Below are 22017 nucleotides of genomic sequence, written 5' to 3'. Positions count from 1 at the left end.
GGGCTTGGATCGGAGCAACATTGAGGGCCAAAGGGCCTGTACTGTGCTGTATTGTTCTATGTTCTATGTTCTTGCCACTGCTATCCAGAGGGTGTAATGGTCAAACACATTCCTGTGAATATGGAGACAAATGTCAACAACAACAAGTAAAACTGGCAGATTTAATTTCCATCCCGAAAGGACATTAATAAGCCACTTGTTTTTATAACGTTCAACTGTGATCACATTTTCAGAATGCTGTCAGTTAATACCGGACCTCGTCTGTGTTATTGAAATCCCTTTTCGCCATATAACAATAATACAACTTGAACACATGTCCCCAATGTCTTAACATTAGCCTCCAGTTTAGTAGCTCAATAACTTTAGCAGTATGTTACCACCTGTCCCCAGAAAATTTTAGTGTGCTAAAATCCTGAAATGGAACTTGATTGATTTTGAGCTAATGCCGATAATTGCACTGTGTAGGGTAGTTTCTTCGTCTGTTATCCATTTGATTCATTTGACAAACTGAAATAACACAGTTATTGAATATTCACGGTTTATGAAATATGGTGCTTCTTGTTACTTCCAGAAAGTTACTGAACTGGCAGACGATGGGAAAAAAGTAGAAAGCAGCGAACTTCTTCTGAACCTGGTAATGGAGAAGGAAGCTGGAGCCCGAAGGGTGATGTGGAAATCTTTTGTGAAAATGCGCCATGGTGTCCCGAAGTTGGACAAAATATTGGAAGAAATAGAGCAAAGCGGTACTGTGTAATTCCATTTGCATCCAAATTAGAATCATACATACTGCTGTGATTATTCTTGTATCTGATTTTACGGAAAAAATTGTTTCAAACAGGTGCTGCTGTGGCACATTATACAAACATCATAGAAGAGATATCAGAGATACCCAGACACTTGAAGGGTAAGTCAAAAGATTGAAACCAATCACACCTTTTGACATGCTGTATGATGAAAGGTTTGGTGCTGGCCACTTTCTTACACATTTCCAGACATGGAATTTTGTAACGGACAAAGATATCAAGTAAGGTGAAACCTGTTGCCATCTCCCTGATGCCAATTTGTTATCAGTTCCATTTGATTAAGCAAATTTGAATATAAGATGCACTGTACATTGATCTAAAATATGATTCTGTTTGATTTATTTCCAGTATCACACCCAGTTTCCATTTCACACGCAATTTAAAACTCACTCCATCGAAGTTACTCACTAATGAAATCATCAAGGTGTTATGTGACAGAATTGAGCTAATTTTATGTTTCGTGTTCATTTTCAATCGTGTGTCTTAAAAGTAGAAGTTTGTGCGAAGGTTGGTCAACTTGGTCATATTGTGATTACGCAGCCACCATTGTGATTAAGTATTTATTGCCAAAAATAGACCAGCATGTTGGGTAATCCAAGAGTTGAGAATTCTTGGTGTTCAAGGATAGATGTTCTCTCATGTAATGGGTTAGTTTGATAAATAAAAAAATGTGAAAATTGTGCAGTGATACAAGACAAAAATGCTATTCACCATTTGTTCTCTTCCTGGTTCTTCAAAATATCTGGAAAATCACTTATTCTCCTTATCCATCATCTTTCTTCTTAAATGTTCATTTTAAAAAAAACAACAGTTGCTACTTTCATTTGATTCCACAATCAGTTCAGGGAGTGAAATGCAGATTCAAAACTACTGAAGAACACAAAAAACGTACTGAAGATTCTGACAATCTGGAATGAAGAGTCAAAGAGTGTGGTGCTGGAAAAACACAGCCAGTGAGGCTGCATCCAAGGAGCAGGAGAATTGGCATTTCGAGCATTAGTCCTTCAGCAGGAATTAGGCTTGTGGACCAAGGGGGTTGAAAGATAAATAGGAAGAGAGTTGGGCTGGAGGAAGGTAGCTGGTAATGCAATAGGTATATGGAGATGGAGGTGAAGATGATAGGTTGGAGAGGAGGGTGGAGCAGATAGGTGGAAAGGAAGATGGACAGGTAGGACAGTTCAAAAGGACAGCGCTAAGTTGGAGGGTTGGATCTGGGATAAGGTGAGGGGAGGAGAATTGAGGAAACTGGTAAAATCTACATTAATCCTGTGTGGTTGGAGCGTCCCAAGGCAGAAGATGAAGCGTTCTTCCTCCAGGTGTCGGGTGGTAATGGCGGAGGTGATGGAGGAGGCCCATGATCTGCATGTCCTTGGCGGAGCGGGTGGGGGAGTTAAAGTGTACGGCCACAGGGCGGTGGGGTTGTTTGATGTGTGTGTCCCAGAGATGTTCTCTGAAACATTCTGCAAGTTGGCGTCCTGTCTCCACAATGTAGAGGAGACCACATTGGAAACAATCGACACAGTAGATGACGTGTAAGAAAGTGCAGATAAATCTCTGTTGAATGTGGAAGGATGCTTTGGGACCTTAGACAGAGGTGAGGGAGGAGGTGTGAGCACAGGTTTTGCACTTCTGGAATTGGCAGGGGAAGTTGGACCTAACAACGGAGTTGTGCAAGGAATGGTCTCTCCGGAATGCAGAGGCAAATATATCCCTAGTGGTGGGGTCTGTTTGTAGGTGGCGGAAATGGCGGAAGATGATGTGATGTACCCAGAGGTTGGTGTGGTAGAAGATGAGGACCAGAGGGATACTTGTTGTGACTGGAGGGGTGGGGCTCAAGGGTGGAGTATAGGAAATGGAGGAGATGAGCTGGAGGGCATCGTCAACCATCTGGGAGGGGAAATTGTGGTCTTTGAAGAAGGAGGCCATCTGGGATGCTTTATAGTGAAACTGGTCCTCCTGGGAGCAGATGCGGCAGAGGCAAAGGAATTGGGAGTAAGGGATGGCATTTTTACAGAAGGCAGGGTGGGAGGATTAGATTACTTACAGTGTGGAAACAGGCCCTTCGGCCCAACAAGTCCACACCACCCCGCCGAAGCGTAACCCACCCATACCCCTACTTCTACATCTACATTTACCCCTTACCTAACACTACGGGCAATTTAGCATGGCCAATTCACCTGACCTGCACATCTTTGGACTGTGGGAGGAATCCGGAGCAACCGGAGGAAACCCACGCAGACACGGGGAGAACGTGCAAACTCCACACAGTCAGTCGCCTGAGGCGGGAATTGAACCCGGAGGTGTAGTCCAGGTGGCTGTGGGGGTCAGTGGGTTTGTAGCAGATGTCTGTGTTGAGTTTGACGTCAGAAATGGGGATGGATTGTTCGCCGAAGTGGAGGGAGGGGTCTGAGATGATCCAGGGGAACTTGAGGTTGGAATGGAAGGTGTTAATGAACTTGATGAACTGTTCAACTGGTGGGAGCATGAGGTGGTGCCGATACAATCATCACTTTAGGGGAGAAAGAGGTAGGGGAAGATGGACTGTTCCACATACCCAACGAAGAGGCAGGCAAAGCTGGGCCCATGCGGGTGCCCATGGCTACCCCTTTGGTTTGGAGGAAGGCCGCCTCCATGCCACCCTTTGAGGACCCCTCCTCCCGCCTCCAACTGACCTGGACACCCCGTGCTGGTCTATTACCAACCCTCAATCTCTTCATTTACAACTGCTGCCATGACATTGACCACCTCAACCTGTCCAACCCCCTCACCCACTCTAACCTATCACCCTTATAACTCACAGCCCTCCACTCCCCCTGCTCCAACCCCAACCCCAACCTCACCATTAAACCTGCAGACAAGGGTGGGGGTGGGGTGCAGTGGTAGTTTGGCACACCAACCACTACACTGCTGAAGCCAAGCGCCAACGTGTGGACACCAGTTCCTACCGGCCTCTTGACCACAAACTCACCCCCCATCACCAAACCATCATCTCCCAGGCCATCCACAACCTCATCACCACTGGGGATCTCCCATCCACAGCCCCCTACCTCATTGTCCAGGAACCCGGCACCTCCAACCCAAAAATCCACAAACCTGACTACCCCGTCAACCCATTGTCTCAGCCTGCTCCTGCTCCACCGAACCTATTTCTGCATATCTCAACACCGTCCTGTCCCCCATAATCCAGGAACTCCCCACCTACGTTCAGAATACCACCCACGCATCCACCTCCTCCATGACTTTCATTTCCCTGGTCCCCAACGCCTCATCTCCACCATGGAGATCCAGTCCCTGTACACATCCATCTGCCATGACGAAGGTCTCCAAGCCCTCCATTTTTTCATCTCCTGCTGATCCAACCAGTTCCCCTCAACAGGAGGGTCTACCTCTCCTCACAGGATAAGCCCCTCATCTCCAGAATCAACCTGGTGAACCTCCTCTGCACTGTTTCTTAAGCCAGTAGATTAGATTCCTTACAGTATGGAAACATGCCCTTCAGACCAACAAGTCCACACTGACCCTCAGAAGAGTAACCCACCCAGACCCATTTCCCTACCCTATATTTACCCCTGACTAATACACCTAACGCTATGAGCGATTGAACATGGCCAATCCAACTGCCCTGCACATCTTTGGATTGTGGGAAGAAACCGGAGCACCCGGAGGAAACCCATGCCGACATTGGGAGAATGTGCAACTCCACACAGTCGCCTGAGGCGGTAATTGAACCCAGGTCTGCAGTGCTGACCAATGAGTCACTGTGCCGCTCCAGTAGATCCTTCCTCAGGTAAGGAGACCAGAACTGAGCATAATACTCCAAGTGTAGCCTCACCAACACCTTGTACAATTGCAGCAGAACCTCCCCGCTCTTAAAACCCATCCCTCTGGCAATGAAAGCCAATATTACTGTTTGCCTTCCTGATTACCTGTTGCACCTGCAAATCAACATTTAGCGATTCACGTATGAGCACTCCTAAGTCCCTCTGCACAACAGTATATTGCAATCTTTCCACATTTAAATAATACGCTGACTGACTATTTTTACTTCCAAAGTGGATAATCTCACATTTACCAGCATTGTACTCCATCTGCCAGACCCTTGGCCACTCTCTTAACCTATCAAAATCTCTCTGCAGACCCTCCACATCCTCTGCATAGTTTCCCTTTCCACTCAATTTAGTGTCATCAACAACCTTGGCTATGTTACACTTGGTCTCCTCTTCCAAATTATTTATATATATCATGAACAGCTCTGGGCTGAACACTGACCCCTGTGGCACCCCACTCACCGCTGATCTCCAACCAGAGAAACACACATTTATCCCAATTCTTTCCTGACTCTTAGTGAACCAGTCCATGCTAGTACATTCCCTGTACCTCCACACATTCTTGTCTTATGGATGAATCTTTTATGTGGCACCTTATCGAAAGCCTTCTGGAAATCTCAGTATACAACATCCACCTACTTTCTTTCCACCCACCGCGCTTGTTACATCCTCAAAGAACTTCAGTAAGTTTGTCAAACACGACCTTCCCTTCCTGAATCCATGCTGTGCCTGCCTGATGGAACCCTTTCCATCCAGATGTCTCACTATTCCTTCTTTAATGATAGCCTTCGGCATTTTCCCAACTACAGATGTTGAGCGAACTGGCCTATCATTACCTGCCTTTTGCCTGCACCCTTTTATTTACAGTGGTGTGACATTCACTGTCTTCCAGTCTGCTGTGACCTGCCTGGAGTCCAGTGAATTTTGGTAAATTACCACTAACACATCTCCTGTAACTTCCGCCATTTCTTTCAGCACCCTGGGATGCATTCCATCAAGACCAGGGAACTAATCTATCGTTAGAGTCTCAAGTTTGCTCAACACTGCCCTTTTAGTGATATCAATTGAGTTGAGGTCCTCACCTCCTTAACATCATTCTTTGGCATGTTAGACACATCTTCCAGCATGAAGACTGACACAAAATAGTCATTCAAGACCTCGGACGTTTCAGCCAATATTAATTCTCCTTTCTCATTTTGCAAGAGATCTACATCCACTTTAGCCACCCTTTTCCAACCTAAACCTTTCCTACCTGTTTTTACATTCTGTGCTATTTTGAATTCATAATTTATCTACCTTTATTTCTTGCTTCGTGGTTCTTTGTTGCTTTTTAAATCTGGAATCTAATCTAAAAGGCCCCTTTGGCCATTCCCCTCATTAATAAGTATACCAGTTTAGATACTTTTGGGGTAGATGACCTACAGTGGAAAGCCATAGTGACCAGCACTCTGGCACTGAGCCTGCCTCTGTGGCTCAAAAGAGAAGTGGGACAATATAAAAGCGCTAGTGGCAAGAGACTCAATAGTTAGAGGAACAGACAGGAGAATCTGTGATTGTGAACAGGACTCCCGGAAGGTATGTTGTCTCCCAGGTGCCAGGGTCCGGGATGTCTCTGATCGAGTCTACAAGGTTCTGAAGGGGGAGGGTGAGCAGCAAGAAGTTGTGGTGCCCATTGGCATCAATGGAATGGCCAGGAAAAGGGATGAGAATCTAACAAGTGATTTCGGGCAGTTAGGTTGGAAACTAACAAGAAGGACGCGCAAAGCAGTAATCTCAGGATTATTACTGGTCGCACGTATTAGTCAGGCGAGGAACAGGGAGCGAGTGCAGCTAAGAACGTGGCTACAGGACTGGTGCAGGAGGAAGGGCTTCACTTGGACCATTGGGATACCTTCTGGGAAGGTGGGACCTATACATAGTTAACTTAAACTGGAGGGGCACCAATTTCCTGGGTGGGAGATTTGCTAGACCACTTTGGGAAGGTTTCAACTAGTTTAGCAGGGGAATGGGAATCAGAGCTACAGACCAGAGGAGAGAGTAGTTGTTGAACAGGCAGAAATAGAGTGCAGAGGAAGGATACACAGTTGATAGGAAAAAGGGGTGTTTAAAAGTGTCTGTTTCGATGCAAGGAGTCTCAAGAATAGGAGTGATAAACTTAGAGCATGGATCAGGACTTGGAACTACGATCTTGTGGCCATAACCAAGACATGAATTTCACATGGGTAGGAATGGTCGCTGGATGTTCCAGGGTTTAGATGTTTTACAAAGAACATGGAGGGGGGTAAAAGGGGAGGGGGAGTAGTATTGTTATTTAGACAGTACATCACTCCTGCAGAAAATGAGATTGTCATTGAGGAGGATTTGTCTACTGAGTCAGTATGGGTGCAGGTCAGTAACTGGAAAGGAGCAGTCAGTTTATTGGGTGTTTTCAGTGGACCCCTGCTCCCACCCCCACCAATAGCAGCAGACAGATGGAAGAACAGACTGGATAGCAGATCTTGGAAAGATGCAGATGTAACAGAGTTGTTGTTATGGGTGACTTCAAATTCCCCAATATTGATTGGAACCTTCTTAGCACAGATGGTCCGGATGGAGCCGATTTTGTGGTGTGTCCAGAAGGGATTCCTGACTCAATATGTGGATAGGCCGACTATGGGGTAGGCCATATTGTATTTGGTGCTAGTCACCGAGCCAGGCCAGGTGTCAGATCTCTCGGTGGGAGAGCATTTCGGTGACAGTGACCAAAATGGCCTCACCAATACCATAGCCATGGAGAGGGACAGGAGCAGACAGTATGAGAAAGTATTTAATTTGGGGAGAGGAAATTATGCTGATATTAGACAGGAGCTGTGCAGTATAAATTGGGAAGTGTACAACAGAAATGTGGAGGCTGTTTAAGGAGCACTTGTTGCGAGTGTTGGATAATTTTGTCCCACTGAGACAGACAAGGAATGGTAAGGTGAAGGATCCTTGGATGACAAGAGTAGAGGAGCTTCTCGCCAACAGGAAGAAGGAAGCTTACTTAAGGTTGAGGAAGCAATGATTTGGTACAGTTTTAGAGGATTACAGGGTAGCTAGGAAAGAATGCAAAAATGGTCTGAGGAGAGCCAGGATGGGGGGAGCAAAAAAAGCCTTGGTGGGAAGGATTAGGGAAAACTCAAAGGCATTCTACACTTACGTGATTCACAACAGAATGATCAGAGAGCAGGTAGGGTTGATCGGGGATAGTGGAGGGAACTTGTGCCTGGAGTCTGAAAAGGTAGGGGAGGCCCTAAATGAGGTTTTTGCTTCAGTATTCACCGGAGAAAGGGACCTTGTTGATAGTGGGAACACCATGGACCAGGTCAATAAGCTTGAACAGATTGATATTAATGATGTGGATGTGCTGGAAATTCTGGGAAGCATCAAGATAGTTAAGACCCCAGGGCCAGACCAGACATATCCAATGTTACAACGGGAAATGAGGAATAAGACTTTGGTTCGGCCACATTTGGAATGCTGTGTACAGTTCTGGTCACCACATTACCAAAAGGATGTGGATGCTTTGGAGATGGTGCAGAGGAAGTTCATCAGGATGTTGACTGGTATGAAGGGTGCTAGCTATGAGAAGAGGTTAAGAAGGTTAGGATCATTTTCATTGGAAAGAAGGAGGTTGAGGGGGACCTGATTGAGGTCTATAAAATCATGAGAGGTGTAGACAGGGTGGATAGCAAGAAACATTTTTCCCAGAATGGAGGACTCAATTACTAGGGGTCACGAGTTCAAATTGAGAGGGGAAATGTTTTGGGGAGAGATACATGGAAAATTCTTCACACAGAAGGTGGTGGGTGCCTGGAGTAAGAAGGATCCAGACAAATTGATGAATGGGAAGGGAGCAGAGGAATGCAGATCCTTAGGGTCGTGGAATGGGACTGTGTGGGTTATTCTTTGGAGGGTCAGTGTGGACCTATTGGGCTGAAGGGTCTGTTTCCACACTGTAGGAATTCTAGTTCTAACCCCATACCTTCTCTAAATGTGGTATGCTCAAAGAGTGAATAAAAGAAAACCCCTGATTTCCACTGTTTAAAGAAAAAAATAGCAACTTATTTTCCTAATTCCAACAATGAGCACTAACCAAAAACTATTAACAAATCCACGCCCCTTTTTAAACTAATTACTGTCTGACCCTCAACGCTATTAAAATGCTGCTCCAATAACATAAATATCTAACATTAACTCAACATTAGTTAAGTGACAGAACAGTGGCTCAGTGGTTAGCACTGTTGCCTCACAGCACCAGGAACCCGGGTTTGATTCCCGCCAAAGGTGACTGTGTGGAGTTTGCACATTCTCCCCATGTCTGCGTGGGTTTCCTCTGGGTGCTCCAGTTTCCTCCCACAATCCAAAGATATGAAGGTCAGGTGAGTTGGTTATGCTAAATTGCCCAGAGTGATAGGTGCGTTAGTCCAGGGTAAGTATAGGGTAGGGGAATGGATCTGTGTGGATTACTCTTCTAAGGGTTGGTGTAGACATGTTGGGCCAAAGGGCCTGTTTCCATACTGTAGGGAATCTAATCTAATTTCTCAAAGTCCATGCAGTCACTCTATGCTGTCCTGCTTCCGATATTCTTAATCTATCGCTTCTTTCCATCCTTCTAATTCTGTTGTCTCCTCCCTGGGTCATCCTCTTACTTTTTACTGCTTTTACAGGAAAAGTTAAAAATCACACAACCCTAGGTTATAGTCCAACAGGTTTAATTGGAAGCAGAGGTATTTGGAGCACCACTCTTTTATCAGATGATTGTGGAGTATAAGATATTAAGGCACAGAATTTATAGCAAAACATTTACAGTGTGATGTACCTGAAATTATATATTGAAAAAGATCTTGTTTGTTAAATCTCTCATCTGTTGGAATGACCATGTTGGTTTCAGTTGTTTCATATGTAAATCACAAAACTTTTTTAAAAGTTATATTCTCAAGTGAACTTTAACAATTGGTGTCATGTTGGCCCAGATAAGGTATTGAAGGTGTGAGCTTTACAGGAAAAGGTACCTTTGATAAATAGTGCCTTCAGAGATTTCTTTGAGAACAAGGTGTTTATTTCTTCAGGTGGCAGTTGTTCTGACCAGTTTTCAAAATACCCTCATTTTTTAAACCCTAACATTGTCCCCTCTCATTGGTCTGATGTTGTCAATACTGTAAACTCAAACACAATTGGGTTTTGGTATCCTGAGCACAATTTCAATTAATTGGTTAAATTTGAATGGTTGTCAAAACAGCAACCAAAACTCAGGTATCCATTTAATAGCTAATCCTTACCTATATCTATTTTGGGACAGCTCATTTCCCCGCTGCTCTGCCCACTAACAGCTGTTGCTGCACCCTAAATTCAAAAAAGATTTTTCTTTTTACTTTATGACACATTTGCACATAGCAGCTCCCTTGCTGTTACCTCCCCACACAGATTTAGCCATGAATTTCACTGTTTATTAGCTTATTTCTTAGGTATGCTCCAATCTCCAATGAGTTCAAACAGCAGAGGCAGTAGCTGTGCAGATTCACTGCTGGGTCAGACAACAGAGTAGGATTCTTTCTCATTTTATTCACTCCCCATGTGGTCTCTGCCTTCGTCTCTCTTCCTCCTTTTTAAAGTGCCGTTGTTTTGATCTCTTTTTTTTCCCCAAAGCAGTGCAATAGCTTGTAAAGCAGTAATTACCGCTCGTAGAATTCGAAGAAATCAGCTCCAACATTGAAAATGCCTCAAAAAAAGGAGCCTCTCTTACTGACACAGTTTTTGTCTGTCCTCCTCCTTCGATTACCCACAATCCTGATTTAAATTTGGATGTTCACCCAATAAGATGGCAGGTCAACAAAACAAAATTAGCAACATCATATTCACTTTCTGCAGTGAATCATATTTGAAATGTTGGCAAAATTATGATGTCATTTATCATTTGTCCAAATGGTACCATAAATGCCCGTCCTTGTTGCAGATGCTCAGGAACAACACAAGGAGATGCTGAGACAGAGAAATGAAACACTTGATTTGAACACTATTCTAATCAAGGAGAAGGTTAGGATTTCTCAGTTGAACGCACGGTACACTGAACTGACAATAATTTCTCCTGTTCGTCATCGGAAACTGGTGGAGCATGAACTTATTGCACGTGGCAGGGATCATGAAGAATGGAGAGAGATGCACCTTCGGAGGGAACTGGAAAAAATCCGCATTGATCAGTTGTTCCGAAGTGGCTTTGCACAAGAAGTCTATCAGCGCCACACTGGAAAGGGACAGATTGTACAAATTCATTCAGGTTGTTCCGTCGTCGTCAGTGGAGTCCCAGGAATTGGGAAGACAACACTGTTACAAAAGATAGTTTACGACTGGGCCAGCGGGAACATTTACCCGCATTTTCAATTTGTCTTTAGTTTTAAATTCCGCGAGTTGAATGCTATTAACTGGAAAGCAACTTTAAAAGAAATGATTCTGCTGTTCTATCCTTATTTGGAGAAATTTCTGGAAGATCTGTGGAAACATCCGGCCAGTTTGCTGTTTATATTCGACGGTTTAGATGAATTCAAGGATAGCATTGAATTTCCTGACAGCCAGTCAGATGCTGCACCCCAGTCAATATGCATGGACCCAGAGGTTCCCTGCAGAGTGTCTGACATTGTCAGCAGTTTAATACAGAAGATGCTGCTTCCAGGGTGTTCAGTGTTATTGACCACCCGTCCAAGTGAACTGCAATTATTGGAAAAAGCTGACATCAGTGTGTGGGCTGAGATACTTGGATTTGTTGGGGAAGAACGGAAAGAGTATTTCCAAAAATGCTTTGAAGATCAGACGGTGGCAGCAGCTGTTTTCAAATACGTGGAAGAGAACGAGATCCTCTACACCATGTGCTACAACCCTTCGTACTGCTGGATTCTCTGTCTCTCACTGGGTCCCTTCTATACACAAGGAAGCAAGAAACAGCAGCAAGTCCCCAAGACCATCACCCAACTATATTCCTACTATATTTACAACATACTGAAAAACCACGGCCGAGAGATTGAAAACCCCCGCGATGTGTTGCTGAAGATTGGTGAGATGGCATTGAGAGGTGTCTTTGAGAAACAGATTGTCTTCAGAAATGAGGATCTGATCAAATATAATCTTCAGCCTTCGCAGTTCCTGTCTGGCTTCATGTTGGAAATTTTTGAGAGGAATGATTCTGCCCAGAGTGTAGTCTACACCTTCCTCCATCTCACCATACAAGAGTTTGTCGCTGCACTCGCACAGTTCCTGACTCCCGATCTTGAGGACATCCAGAAACTGCTCAATGACGTTCACAGCAAGGAGGATGGCAGATTTGAGATATTTCTCCGTTTTATTGCTGGCTTGTCCTCCCCACAGGTAGCTTGGCCCTTGGAGGAGCTGGTGGGCTCATTTCTTCATCAAACAGCCTGCCGAGTGATTGACTGGGTGCAGGAGAAGGTTGAAAGCCAGGTCGGTAACACTGGAAGCAAAAGTGGGAAAAGGAATCTTCTGAATACTTTGCACTATTTGTTTGAGTCCCAGAATAAAGTCCTGGCACAGACTACATTGGGGTCTGTGGAAAGACTTCAATTTGGGGATTCAGACTCACAGAAAGCCTTGCCACTGAGCCCAATTGACTGCGCTGTATTGTCTCACGCCATTGGACTTTGTCATACAATAAAACATCTTGATCTGCGGAACTGTTTTATTCAGTCTGAAGGACTTCAAAGGCTGGAACCTTCACTGCACAAATGCCAAGTATTGAGGTAACTCATTACTTACATGAGTCAAGTTGTTAAATCTGTTTTTATTTCATCAAAGGCATCATACCAAGTTAGCAAATAAGATCAGAGGTTTTGCCAGAGCAAGTGTACAATGAACAAAGTACAATTGATTATGCAAAAAGATTTAGATAATAGAAATTGTCAAAAGGGAGAAAAAAGAAAACTATATGAGATCTATTGTGGACAAGGACCTAAAATTAGAAAAAAAAATGCCATATTGACCAGACATAAATGGTTAATGAAGCTAAAAAGTGTAGCTTCATGGCTAATATTCAGTTTGATTTGCTACGTGCAACATTGAGTGAGACTTGATTTTTCCTGCCTGTGGGAAATCTTTCTTCGTTCATGAAAAAAAGTTCCATTTTGCCTAGCTGCATTTGTAAAGTATTCCCAAATCAGCACACGAAGTAATGTGGTCTGGCTGCACTGTCAGCTATCCGAGAAACGCCCTAGTCAATACAAAGAGAATATAAATGAGAAGGACCCTGTCATGTGGCCAATGCAGAATTTTTTTAAAAATTAATCAAAATAATTGATTAACCAGACTGAAATCAGCGAGTTTAATTCAAAGTGAAATCGCCTCCACTCTGTGCACAGTGTTTCAGTGCTTTCAGATTAAATACAAATCATACATTATCCTTATTATGTAAATATCAAACAGATTGTGTGGCATCCACTTACTTTGTTTCAAATTATGCAGCATTTGAAAGTATTTTTCAGATTGACATGATGTACAAAATACACATGCATGAAGCTGTGATTTTATTGGCTGAGAGGGGGAGCAAGTCCACTCGCATCAGACTCCCACCTGGTGGTGCTCCTAACTTGCAGACTGTCAGTGGTTCAAACTATATCATGTACTCCTCAAACTAGAAGTAGCCCAGTTTCTTTGGCAAAGACAGCAAAACTGGTTTATCAATCTTTTATTATTTTATAGTTTTTATAACAATTGTTAGAGAGAATTGGAAACACCCAGTATGCCTGAGATATGTTTCAGCACATTTCTATCCCCTTTGTGTTTATTTGAAGGTTGGAGGGAAATGACCTTGGTGAATCAGGAATGCATTTACTGTGCTTGGTCCTGAAGCACCCAAAGTGTCAAATTGAGGCACTCGGGTGAGTATAACACTGTGCATAATCAACAGAATAATAACTGATCTCCACCATTGTAAATCATTATTATTATCAGCGATAGTTCAACTTGTACTTGTAATTATAATGATGCTCATCATTGCTTGTCTGCTACATGAATCCTGATTAACCACACTAACTGTCACTGTCACTATGTTCTCAGGTTAGCTGACAATGACCTCACGGCTTCTTCTATTGAGAATCTCAGCTCTGTTCTCAGCACAAACCGATCACTGAAGGACCTGTACCTGGGTTATAATAAACTGGGATCCTCTGGAGTGAAACACTTATCTGTGGCACTGAAGAACTTGGACTGTGAAATACAGAAACTGTCGTGAGTATCAGAGTGATTCATCACCATGAGATGTCTCTAATACAATTTGAGCTGAGTAAACTGTAAACAAAATGGGCTGACAGGCTTTGATTTCTGTATTTTGAAGAAGAGTATTGTTTGCATGAATAACCATCTTTTTATTCATTGCTGTCTGTTTTCTTTTTCCTTTCTTGCTGAGCCTAGTCTGAATGACAACGAGCTCACAGATTGTTGTGTCGAAGATCTCACCTCTGCTCTGAAAACAAACAGGTCCCTCACAGCGCTGAACCTGAACAATAATAAACTTGGAGACTCAGGAGTAGTATTGCTGTCTGAGAGTTTGAGAAAGCCAGACTGTAAAATACAGGAGTTGAGGTAATTAACAGTCTTAGTCTAATTTTATTCCTATTTTCAATTACTACTTGTCAAGCTGTTCCCTGGCATTATTATTAGCTAGAGAATTGTGAATAAACATTGATCCATGTACAGATTATTGCCATTACTTTCTGTTTCTTGATGTCTCTCTTCAGATTAGATAACAATGCACTCACAGATTTGTCTATTGAGGCGCTCAGTTCTGCTCTCAGTACAAGCCAGTCGCTGACAGTTTTGTCGCTGTGGTCAAACTCTTTAACTGACCAATCCATTCCTGCTGTCAGCCACCTCACACTGAACTGTAAGAGTCTGCAGTGTATCTGGTGAGTGCTGCTTTTTCTTTTCAATGTATTTCCATGACTTACAAAAGGAGCAGGTTATTTGATCCAACCAGTTATATCCAACATTTAAGTTCCATATGAACCTCCATCTTCATCTAACACTATCAGGGGAGTCCTCCCTTATAAACTCCTCACAATGACCGCTCAGGTTTCCATCACAATTATTTTCTGCTGGGAGAAGATTCTCCATTCTTTCTAATTGTTTATAGAATACCCACCATGTCAAAATAGGTCATTCAGCCCAACAACTCTACACCAACCCTCTGAAGAGCATCCCACCCAGACCAATCCCCCTTTCCAATGGCTAACACATCTAATCGCCACATCCCTGGACACCATGGGTGATTTAGCATGGCCAATCCACCTAACCTGCACCTCATTGGACTGTGGGAGGAAACCGGAGCACCCAGCAGAAACCTTGCAGACATGGGGAGAAGGTGGATGATCCCTGGCTCTGCCCGACCGCAGTGCTATCCACTGAGCCACCATGTCCCCATTCTGTGCATTATTTGGGAAGATACGTTTCTGCTGAATATCCAACTGTACTTACTGGTAACTCTCTTATATTCACGGACATGAGATTTGTCAAATTAAGTATTTCCTATGTCTTTACAATATCTGTTCTTTCCACACTGCTCACTTTCTGTTTGATGACTACCAATGAATCAGTTCTGGAGATAAATTTAATGTAGATCATAAGTCGATGCTCAGACATATACTGAACCACAAAGAATGCTGAATGTCTGAAGGCCCAACACGTCATCTTCAACACATATAGTTTTCTTAAAGGCTCAGATACCCACTGAAAAGATCATCCAAGTGGAGTCAACAAAAAGGAGTAGAACACACATTTGCATTCAGGAAACCATGAAGATATGAGCTTAGTGAAGATACAGACTGGAAACTTTAATGGGTCTCAGCATAAACCAATCCCTGGACCAGACAAATCCCCAGTGGCCTAAAACGTTATAGATGTAAAGATGGTGCATAAATTGTTTGATTTTCCAGAAAGTTTCACCTCCTTGAGAACTTTGTAAGGATTGGGAGACGATAGACCAAATCGTCATTAACATCTATGTTGACAAAATGATTTAAATATCATAAAATGATTGAGCAGTTAGCACAATTTTGTATTAAAAAATACAGAAATGCTGCCTGACAAAATGGAAGAATTATCTTGCAAAGTTAACGAGTAAAAACGACGAGAGAGAAGTGATGAACATCAAGTTGTCAGCATTGTCATTTCCAGATGATAGGGCTACTCTCCCATTAGAGAGAGACAACTGATGGTGATTTAAACTAAGAGCCAGCATATGTCGAGAGTGTGGTGCTGGAAAAGCTCAGCAGGTCCAGTTCCATGCAATTTTCCCTCCATCTTCTTTTGAGCAAATTCCCAATTTCCAATTTGCCAATTCCTAGATTCTTATATGTTTTCATAATCCATGTTACGTTAACCAACAATACTATACTGTCTCATGAGCTCAGTTCATGGTATAACAGAGTCAAGATTAGAGTGGTGTTGGAAAAGCACAGCAGGTCAGGCAGCACCCGAAGAGCAGGAGAATACTGCTCCTCAGATGCTGTGCTTTTCCAGCACCACTCTAATTTTGACTCTGATCTCTGGCATCTGCAGTCCTCCCTTTTGCCTCATGGTATAACTTACGGAAATAAACATCCTCTTCCTGTTTCTGTATCTATTACATATGTCTCACGACATCATCAATGTTTATTACAGACATTACAGCCCTTTCCTGCCTTGACATTTTTGGAATGTTGCAAGTGCATAATTTCATCTTCAATCCCCTTCTTTGTTTAGGCATATTTAAGTGTTATTGTCAAGACTAAACTTGCATCCTCAAGCTGGACTTTCTCCCCAGGTTCCTCATCTCTTTCTATGTGATCAGTTTAAGGCCATGACTGACCATAACCCCTTTTGTCATACTGACTGTTGTCCAATAACTGTTTATTGTGGACGTTGCCTCAGCCTTGCATCTGTTCTTGAGTTGTGATTTCAGTGATATGTGAAATGCAACCCTAGCTAATCATAACAAATATGAATGAAATGCTGGCATTGCGTGTGTGTTTTTTGTTTCTGTTTGTCATTGAAATGTTAACTCCCTAGTATTTACATTTTATGCATTCTGTTCATTTTCTGTGCAACTAGGATTGGAGAGAATTCATTTACTGCCAGTGGAAGGGAACAGCTGCACTTACTGCAGGAATCCAGAGGTGGCGTCAGAGTGGAAATGTGATGAGTTTATTATTTGAGAAATATTGCTGATGGTTGTAGATTTAATGACAGCAATAGAATTTTTTTTCTGACCGTATGCAGACTATTTGTGTCATAGAACATTGAATAGTACAGCACAGTACAGGCCCTTCGACCCTCAATGTTGTGTTGGCCACAATTCCGCAAGTTTTACAATACTCATAGACAAAGATGAGAGTGGTCCTAAGGGAAGAGTACTAAACAGGGCCAAGGCCAAGAATATCAAAATTCGGCAGGAGCTGGGAAATGTGGATTGGACACATTTGATATGTGGGGAGCTTTCAAAGATAGTGCAGGATAGGCATGTCCCCTCGAAGGCAGAGGACAGGAAAGGCAAGATTCATGAACCGTCGATGGCGGAAGAAATTGTCCGACTTGCCAAGAGGAAAAGGGAAGTGTACATAAGATCTAGGCAGCTAAGAACAGAACGGGCCCTGGAGGAATATCAGGAGAGTAAGACCAGTCCTAAACGAGGAATCAAATATTCACTGAGGAGAGGAACATGATCAATGTTGAGAATAGAGATAGAAGTTTGATTAGTCTGGATCATGTTGACATAAGTAGGGAAGATGTGTTGGGTAGGCTAGAGGTTATTAAGGTGGACAAATCCCTAGGACCAGCTGGGATCTATCCCAGGTTGCTGAGGGAGGCGAGAAAGGAAATAACTGGGGCCCTGACAGATATCTTTGTAGCATACTTAAGCACAGGTGAGGTGCCAGAGAACTTGAAGGTTGCTCATGTTGTCCCCCTGTACAAGAAGGGTAGTACGGATATTCTGGGTAACTACAGACCAGTGAGCCTGACGTTGGTGGTGGGGAAGTTGCTGGAGAGGGTACTGAGGGATAGGATCTATTTATATTTAGAAAAGAATGGGCTTATCAGTGATAGGCAACATGGTTTTGTACGGGGGAGATCGTGCCTTTCCAATTTAATAGAGTTCTTTGAGTAAGTGAGGAAGTTGATAGATGAAGGAAGGGCTGTTGATGTCATTTACATGGACTTTAGTAAGGTGTTTGATAAGGTTCCCCATGATAGACTAATGGAGAAAGTGAAGTCACATGGTGTGCAGGGTGTTCAAAAAGGTGGATAAAGAACTGGTTGAGCAACAGGAGACAGAGAGTAGTAGTTGAAGGGAGTTTCTTGAAATGGAGAAAAGTGACCAGTGGTGTTCCACAGGGGTCAGTGTTGTTTGTGATTATACATAAGTGATCTAGAAGAGGGCACGATTGGTATTATCAGCAAGTTTGCAGATGACATGAAGATTGGTGGAGTAGCAGAAAGCATAAGGGACTGTCAAAGAATACAGGAGGATATAGATAGACTGGAGAGTTGGGCAGAAAAGTGGCACCTCAGACAAATGTGAGGTGATGCATTTTGGGAAGTCTAGCTCTAGAGCAAATTATACAGTGAACAAAAGAGCCTTGGGAAAAGTTGATGGGCAGAGAGATCCGGGAATGCAGGTCTATTGTGCCCTGAAGGTTGCTGCACAGGTGGATAGAGTGGTCAAGAAGGCATATAGTATGCTTGCCTTATTGGACAGGGTATTGAGTATAAGAGCTGGCAAGTCATGTTAACATTGTACAAGGCATTGGCTCAGCCGCATTTAGAATATTGTGTACAGGTCTGGTCACCACGTTACCAAAAGGATGTGGACGCTTTGGAGAGGGTGCAGAGAAGGTTTACGAGGATGTTGCCTGGTATGGAGGGTGCTAGCTATGAAGAGAGGTTGAGTTGGTTGGGATTGTTTTCATCAGATAAAAGGAGATTGAGGGGGGACCTGATTGAGGTCTACAAAATCATGAAGGGTATAGACAGGGTAGATAGAGATAAGCTTTTTCCCAGGGTGAAGGATTCAATAATGAGAGGGCATGTTTTCAAGGTGAGAGGTGGAAAGTTTAAGGGGGATACATGTAGCAAGTACTTCACACAGAGGGTATTGCATGTCTGGAACACATTGCCAGCAGAGGTAGTTTAAGCAGACACGGTAGATTAATTTAAGATATGTCTGGACAGATGCGTGAGTAAGTGGGGAGTTGAGGGATACAGATGCTTAGGAATTGGGCGACAGGTTTAGACAGTAGATTTGGATTGGCTCAAGCTTGGAGTGCCGAAGGGCCTGTTCCTGGACTGTAAATTTTCTTTGTTCTTTGTTTTTTTTTATCCTACTCTAAGATCAGACTAACCTACTTTCTCTCATCCATGTGCCAATCCAAGAGTTGCTTAAATTTCCCTAATATACCTGACCCTGCTACCACTGCTGGCAGTGCATTCTGCATAACCACCACTCTCTATGCAAAGAACCTACCTCAGACATCTCCCCGAAACCTTCCTCTAATCACCTTAAAATTATGCCCCCTCATGATAGCCATTTCCACCCTTGGACAAAGTCTCTGACTATCCATTCTATCTATGCCTCTCATCTTGTACACCTCTACTAAGTCGCCTCGCATCCTTCTTCACTCCAATGAGAAAAGCCCTCGATCCCTTAACCTTTCTTCTTAAGACATGCCCTCCAGTCCAGGCAGCATCCTGGTAAATCTCTGCACCCTCTCTGAAGCTTCCACATTCTTCCAATAATGCAGCGACCAGAACTGAACATAATATTCCAAGTGTGGTCTAACCAGGGCATTATAGAGCTGCAACCTTACCTCACCAGTCTTAAACTCAATCACCCTGCTAATGAAAGCTAACACACCATATGCCTTCTTAACAACTCTCTCATCTTGGGCAGCAGCTTTGAGGGATATATGGACATAGGACTCCAAGATCCCTCTGTTCCTCCACACTGCCAAGAATCCTGCCTTTAACCCTGTAATCTACATTCAAATTTGACCTTCCAAAGTGAATGACTTCACACTTTTCTAGTTGAACTCCACCTGCCACTTCCCAGCCCAGCTCTGCATCCTGTCAATGTCCCGTTGCAATCTGCAACAGCCCTCCACACTGTCCACAATTCCACCAACCTTCGTGTCATCAGCAAACTTACTAACCCACCCTTCCACTTCCTCATCCAAGTCATTTATTAAAATCGCAAAGAGCAGAGGTATCCCATGTCTCCTTACTTTCAGAATGAGCCTACCATGGGGAACTTATCAAATGCCTTGCTAAAATCCATATACACCATATCTACTGCTCCACCCTCGTCAATGTGTTTTGTCACATCCTCAAAGAATTCAGTAAGGCTTGTGAGGCATGACCTGCCCCCCCTAACAAAGCCATGCTGACTATCTTTTCCAAATAATCATAAATCATGTCTCTCAGAATCCTCTCCAATAATTTGCCCACCACCGACGTAAGACTGACTGGTCTATAATTCCTAGGACTATCCCTGTTCCCTTTCTTGAACAAAGGAATAACTTCTGCCACTGTCCAAACATTTGGTACTACTCCAGTGGACAGTGAGGATGCAAAGATCATCGCCAAAGGTGCAGCAATCTCTTCCCTCGCTTCCTGTAGTAACCTAGGGTATTTCCCAAGCTGGCACAGGGACTTATCTCTCCTCGTGTTTTTCAAAATTTCCAGCGCATTCACCTCCTTAACATCAACATGTTTGAGCATGTCAGCCTGTTTCACACTGTCCTCACAAACATCAAAGCCCCTCTCACTAGTGAACACTGAAGCAAAGTATTCACTAAGGACCTTCCCTACCTCCTCCAACTCCAGACAGAAGTTCCCTCTACTGGCCCTGATTGGTCCTACCCTCACTCTAGCCATCCTCTTTTCCTCACATAAGTGTAGAAAGCCTTGGGGCTTTCCTTAATTCTACCTGCTAAACCTTTTTCATGCTCCTTTCTTGTTCCCCTGTGTCCATTCTTCAGTTCCTTCCTGGCTGCCTTGTAACCCTCTGGAACTGTGTCTGATCCTTGCCTCCTCAAACTTAAGTAAGCTTCCTTCTTCCTATTGACTAGATATTCCACATTTCTTGTCATCCAAGGTTCGTTCACCCTACCAACCCTTCCTTGCCTCATTTTGTCTGTTTTGATAATGCCATTATCCGTTGTAATACAAGGTAATGTATAAATGTCCAAGACAACAGCATTGATATACTTGAAGGAAAAGAATTGTCTTCTATCAGTGAGCATTAGTTACACAAACATTACTGATTTAATTAATGGCCAATATTCAGCCGAATATTTGTTTCATTCTCTGAGCATTATTCATAACATATTTGATTGTGGATTGTTGTATTAATCTTAAAACATTGTAACATTGAGTCATAAAATCATAGAGATGTACAGCATGGAAACAGACCCTTCAGTCTAACCCGTCCATGCCGACCAGATATCCCAACCCAATCTAGTCCCACCTGCCAGCACCCTCCAAACCCTTCCTATTCATACACCCATCCAAATGCCTGTTAAATGTTGCAATTGTATCAGCCTCCACCACTTCTTCTGGCAGCTCATTCCATACACGTACCACCCTCTGCATAAAAAAGGTTGCCCCTTAGGTCTATTTTATATCTTTCCCCTCTCACCCTAAACCTATGCCCTCTAGTTCTGGACTCCCCGACCCCAGGGAAAAGGCTTTGTCTATTTACCCTCTCCATGCCCCTCATAATTTTGTAAACCTCCATAAGGTCATCCCTCAGCCTCTGATGCTCCAGGGAAAACAGCTCCAGTCTGTTCAGCCTCTCCCTATAGCTCAAATCCTCCAACCCTGGCAACACCCTTGTAAATGTTGGCATTATCATATGTAAATAAATACATCAGATGAGTGCGCTTAACCAAGCACTTTGGAAAATGGAGGAATTTTCACAGGAAGAACACTTTTGGTTTCAATATTGGCCATTTATTTCTCTCACTATCCTAGCTCATGACTGATACTCAGTTCAATAAATGCAAAGATTGTCTCTTTATATTTTCTGCAGGACTGTACAAACTAATCATCACAAGATCTCACTGAGCATAAATGTTTGTGATCAAAAAGTGTGGCGCTGGAAAAGCACAGTCAATCAGGCAGCATTCGAGGAGCAGGAGAGTCGACATTTTAGGCATAAGCTTTTCATCAAGAATAAGCTCTTCATCACATTCCTGATGAAAGGCTTATGCTCAAAACGTCAATTCTCCTGCTCCTCGGATGCTGCCTGACCGGCTGTGCTTTTCCAGTATCACACTTTTTGACTCTGATCTCCAGCATCTGCAGTCCTCACTTTCTCCGTCATAAGCTGATGC

General features: G+C 43.4%; 1 protein-coding gene across 2 annotated transcripts in view; it reads left to right on the top strand.

The window, feature by feature from the left end:
• Window positions 1-21789, top strand: part of LOC140486128 (NACHT, LRR and PYD domains-containing protein 3-like) — a 62921-nt gene extending 41132 nt beyond the window's left edge. For both annotated transcript variants that reach the window (XM_072584776.1, XM_072584777.1), the window contains 8 exons: window positions 572-743; window positions 839-904; window positions 10605-12396; window positions 13444-13530; window positions 13709-13879; window positions 14063-14233; window positions 14389-14556; window positions 16739-21789. In XM_072584776.1, coding sequence (XP_072440877.1) covers window positions 572-743; window positions 839-904; window positions 10605-12396; window positions 13444-13530; window positions 13709-13879; window positions 14063-14233; window positions 14389-14556; window positions 16739-16826 — 2715 coding nt within the window. In that variant the 3' untranslated portion in view covers window positions 16827-21789. The remainder of the gene's footprint in view (window positions 1-571; window positions 744-838; window positions 905-10604; window positions 12397-13443; window positions 13531-13708; window positions 13880-14062; window positions 14234-14388; window positions 14557-16738) is intronic.
• The last annotated feature ends 228 nt before the right edge of the window (window positions 21790-22017 follow it).

Source organism: Chiloscyllium punctatum, chromosome 15 (assembly GCF_047496795.1).
Source record: "Chiloscyllium punctatum isolate Juve2018m chromosome 15, sChiPun1.3, whole genome shotgun sequence".
NCBI classification, from domain to species: Eukaryota; Metazoa; Chordata; class Chondrichthyes; order Orectolobiformes; family Hemiscylliidae; genus Chiloscyllium; species Chiloscyllium punctatum.
The sequence above is the reverse complement of the archived record's forward strand: the minus strand, read 5'-3'. Positions and strand labels throughout refer to the sequence as shown.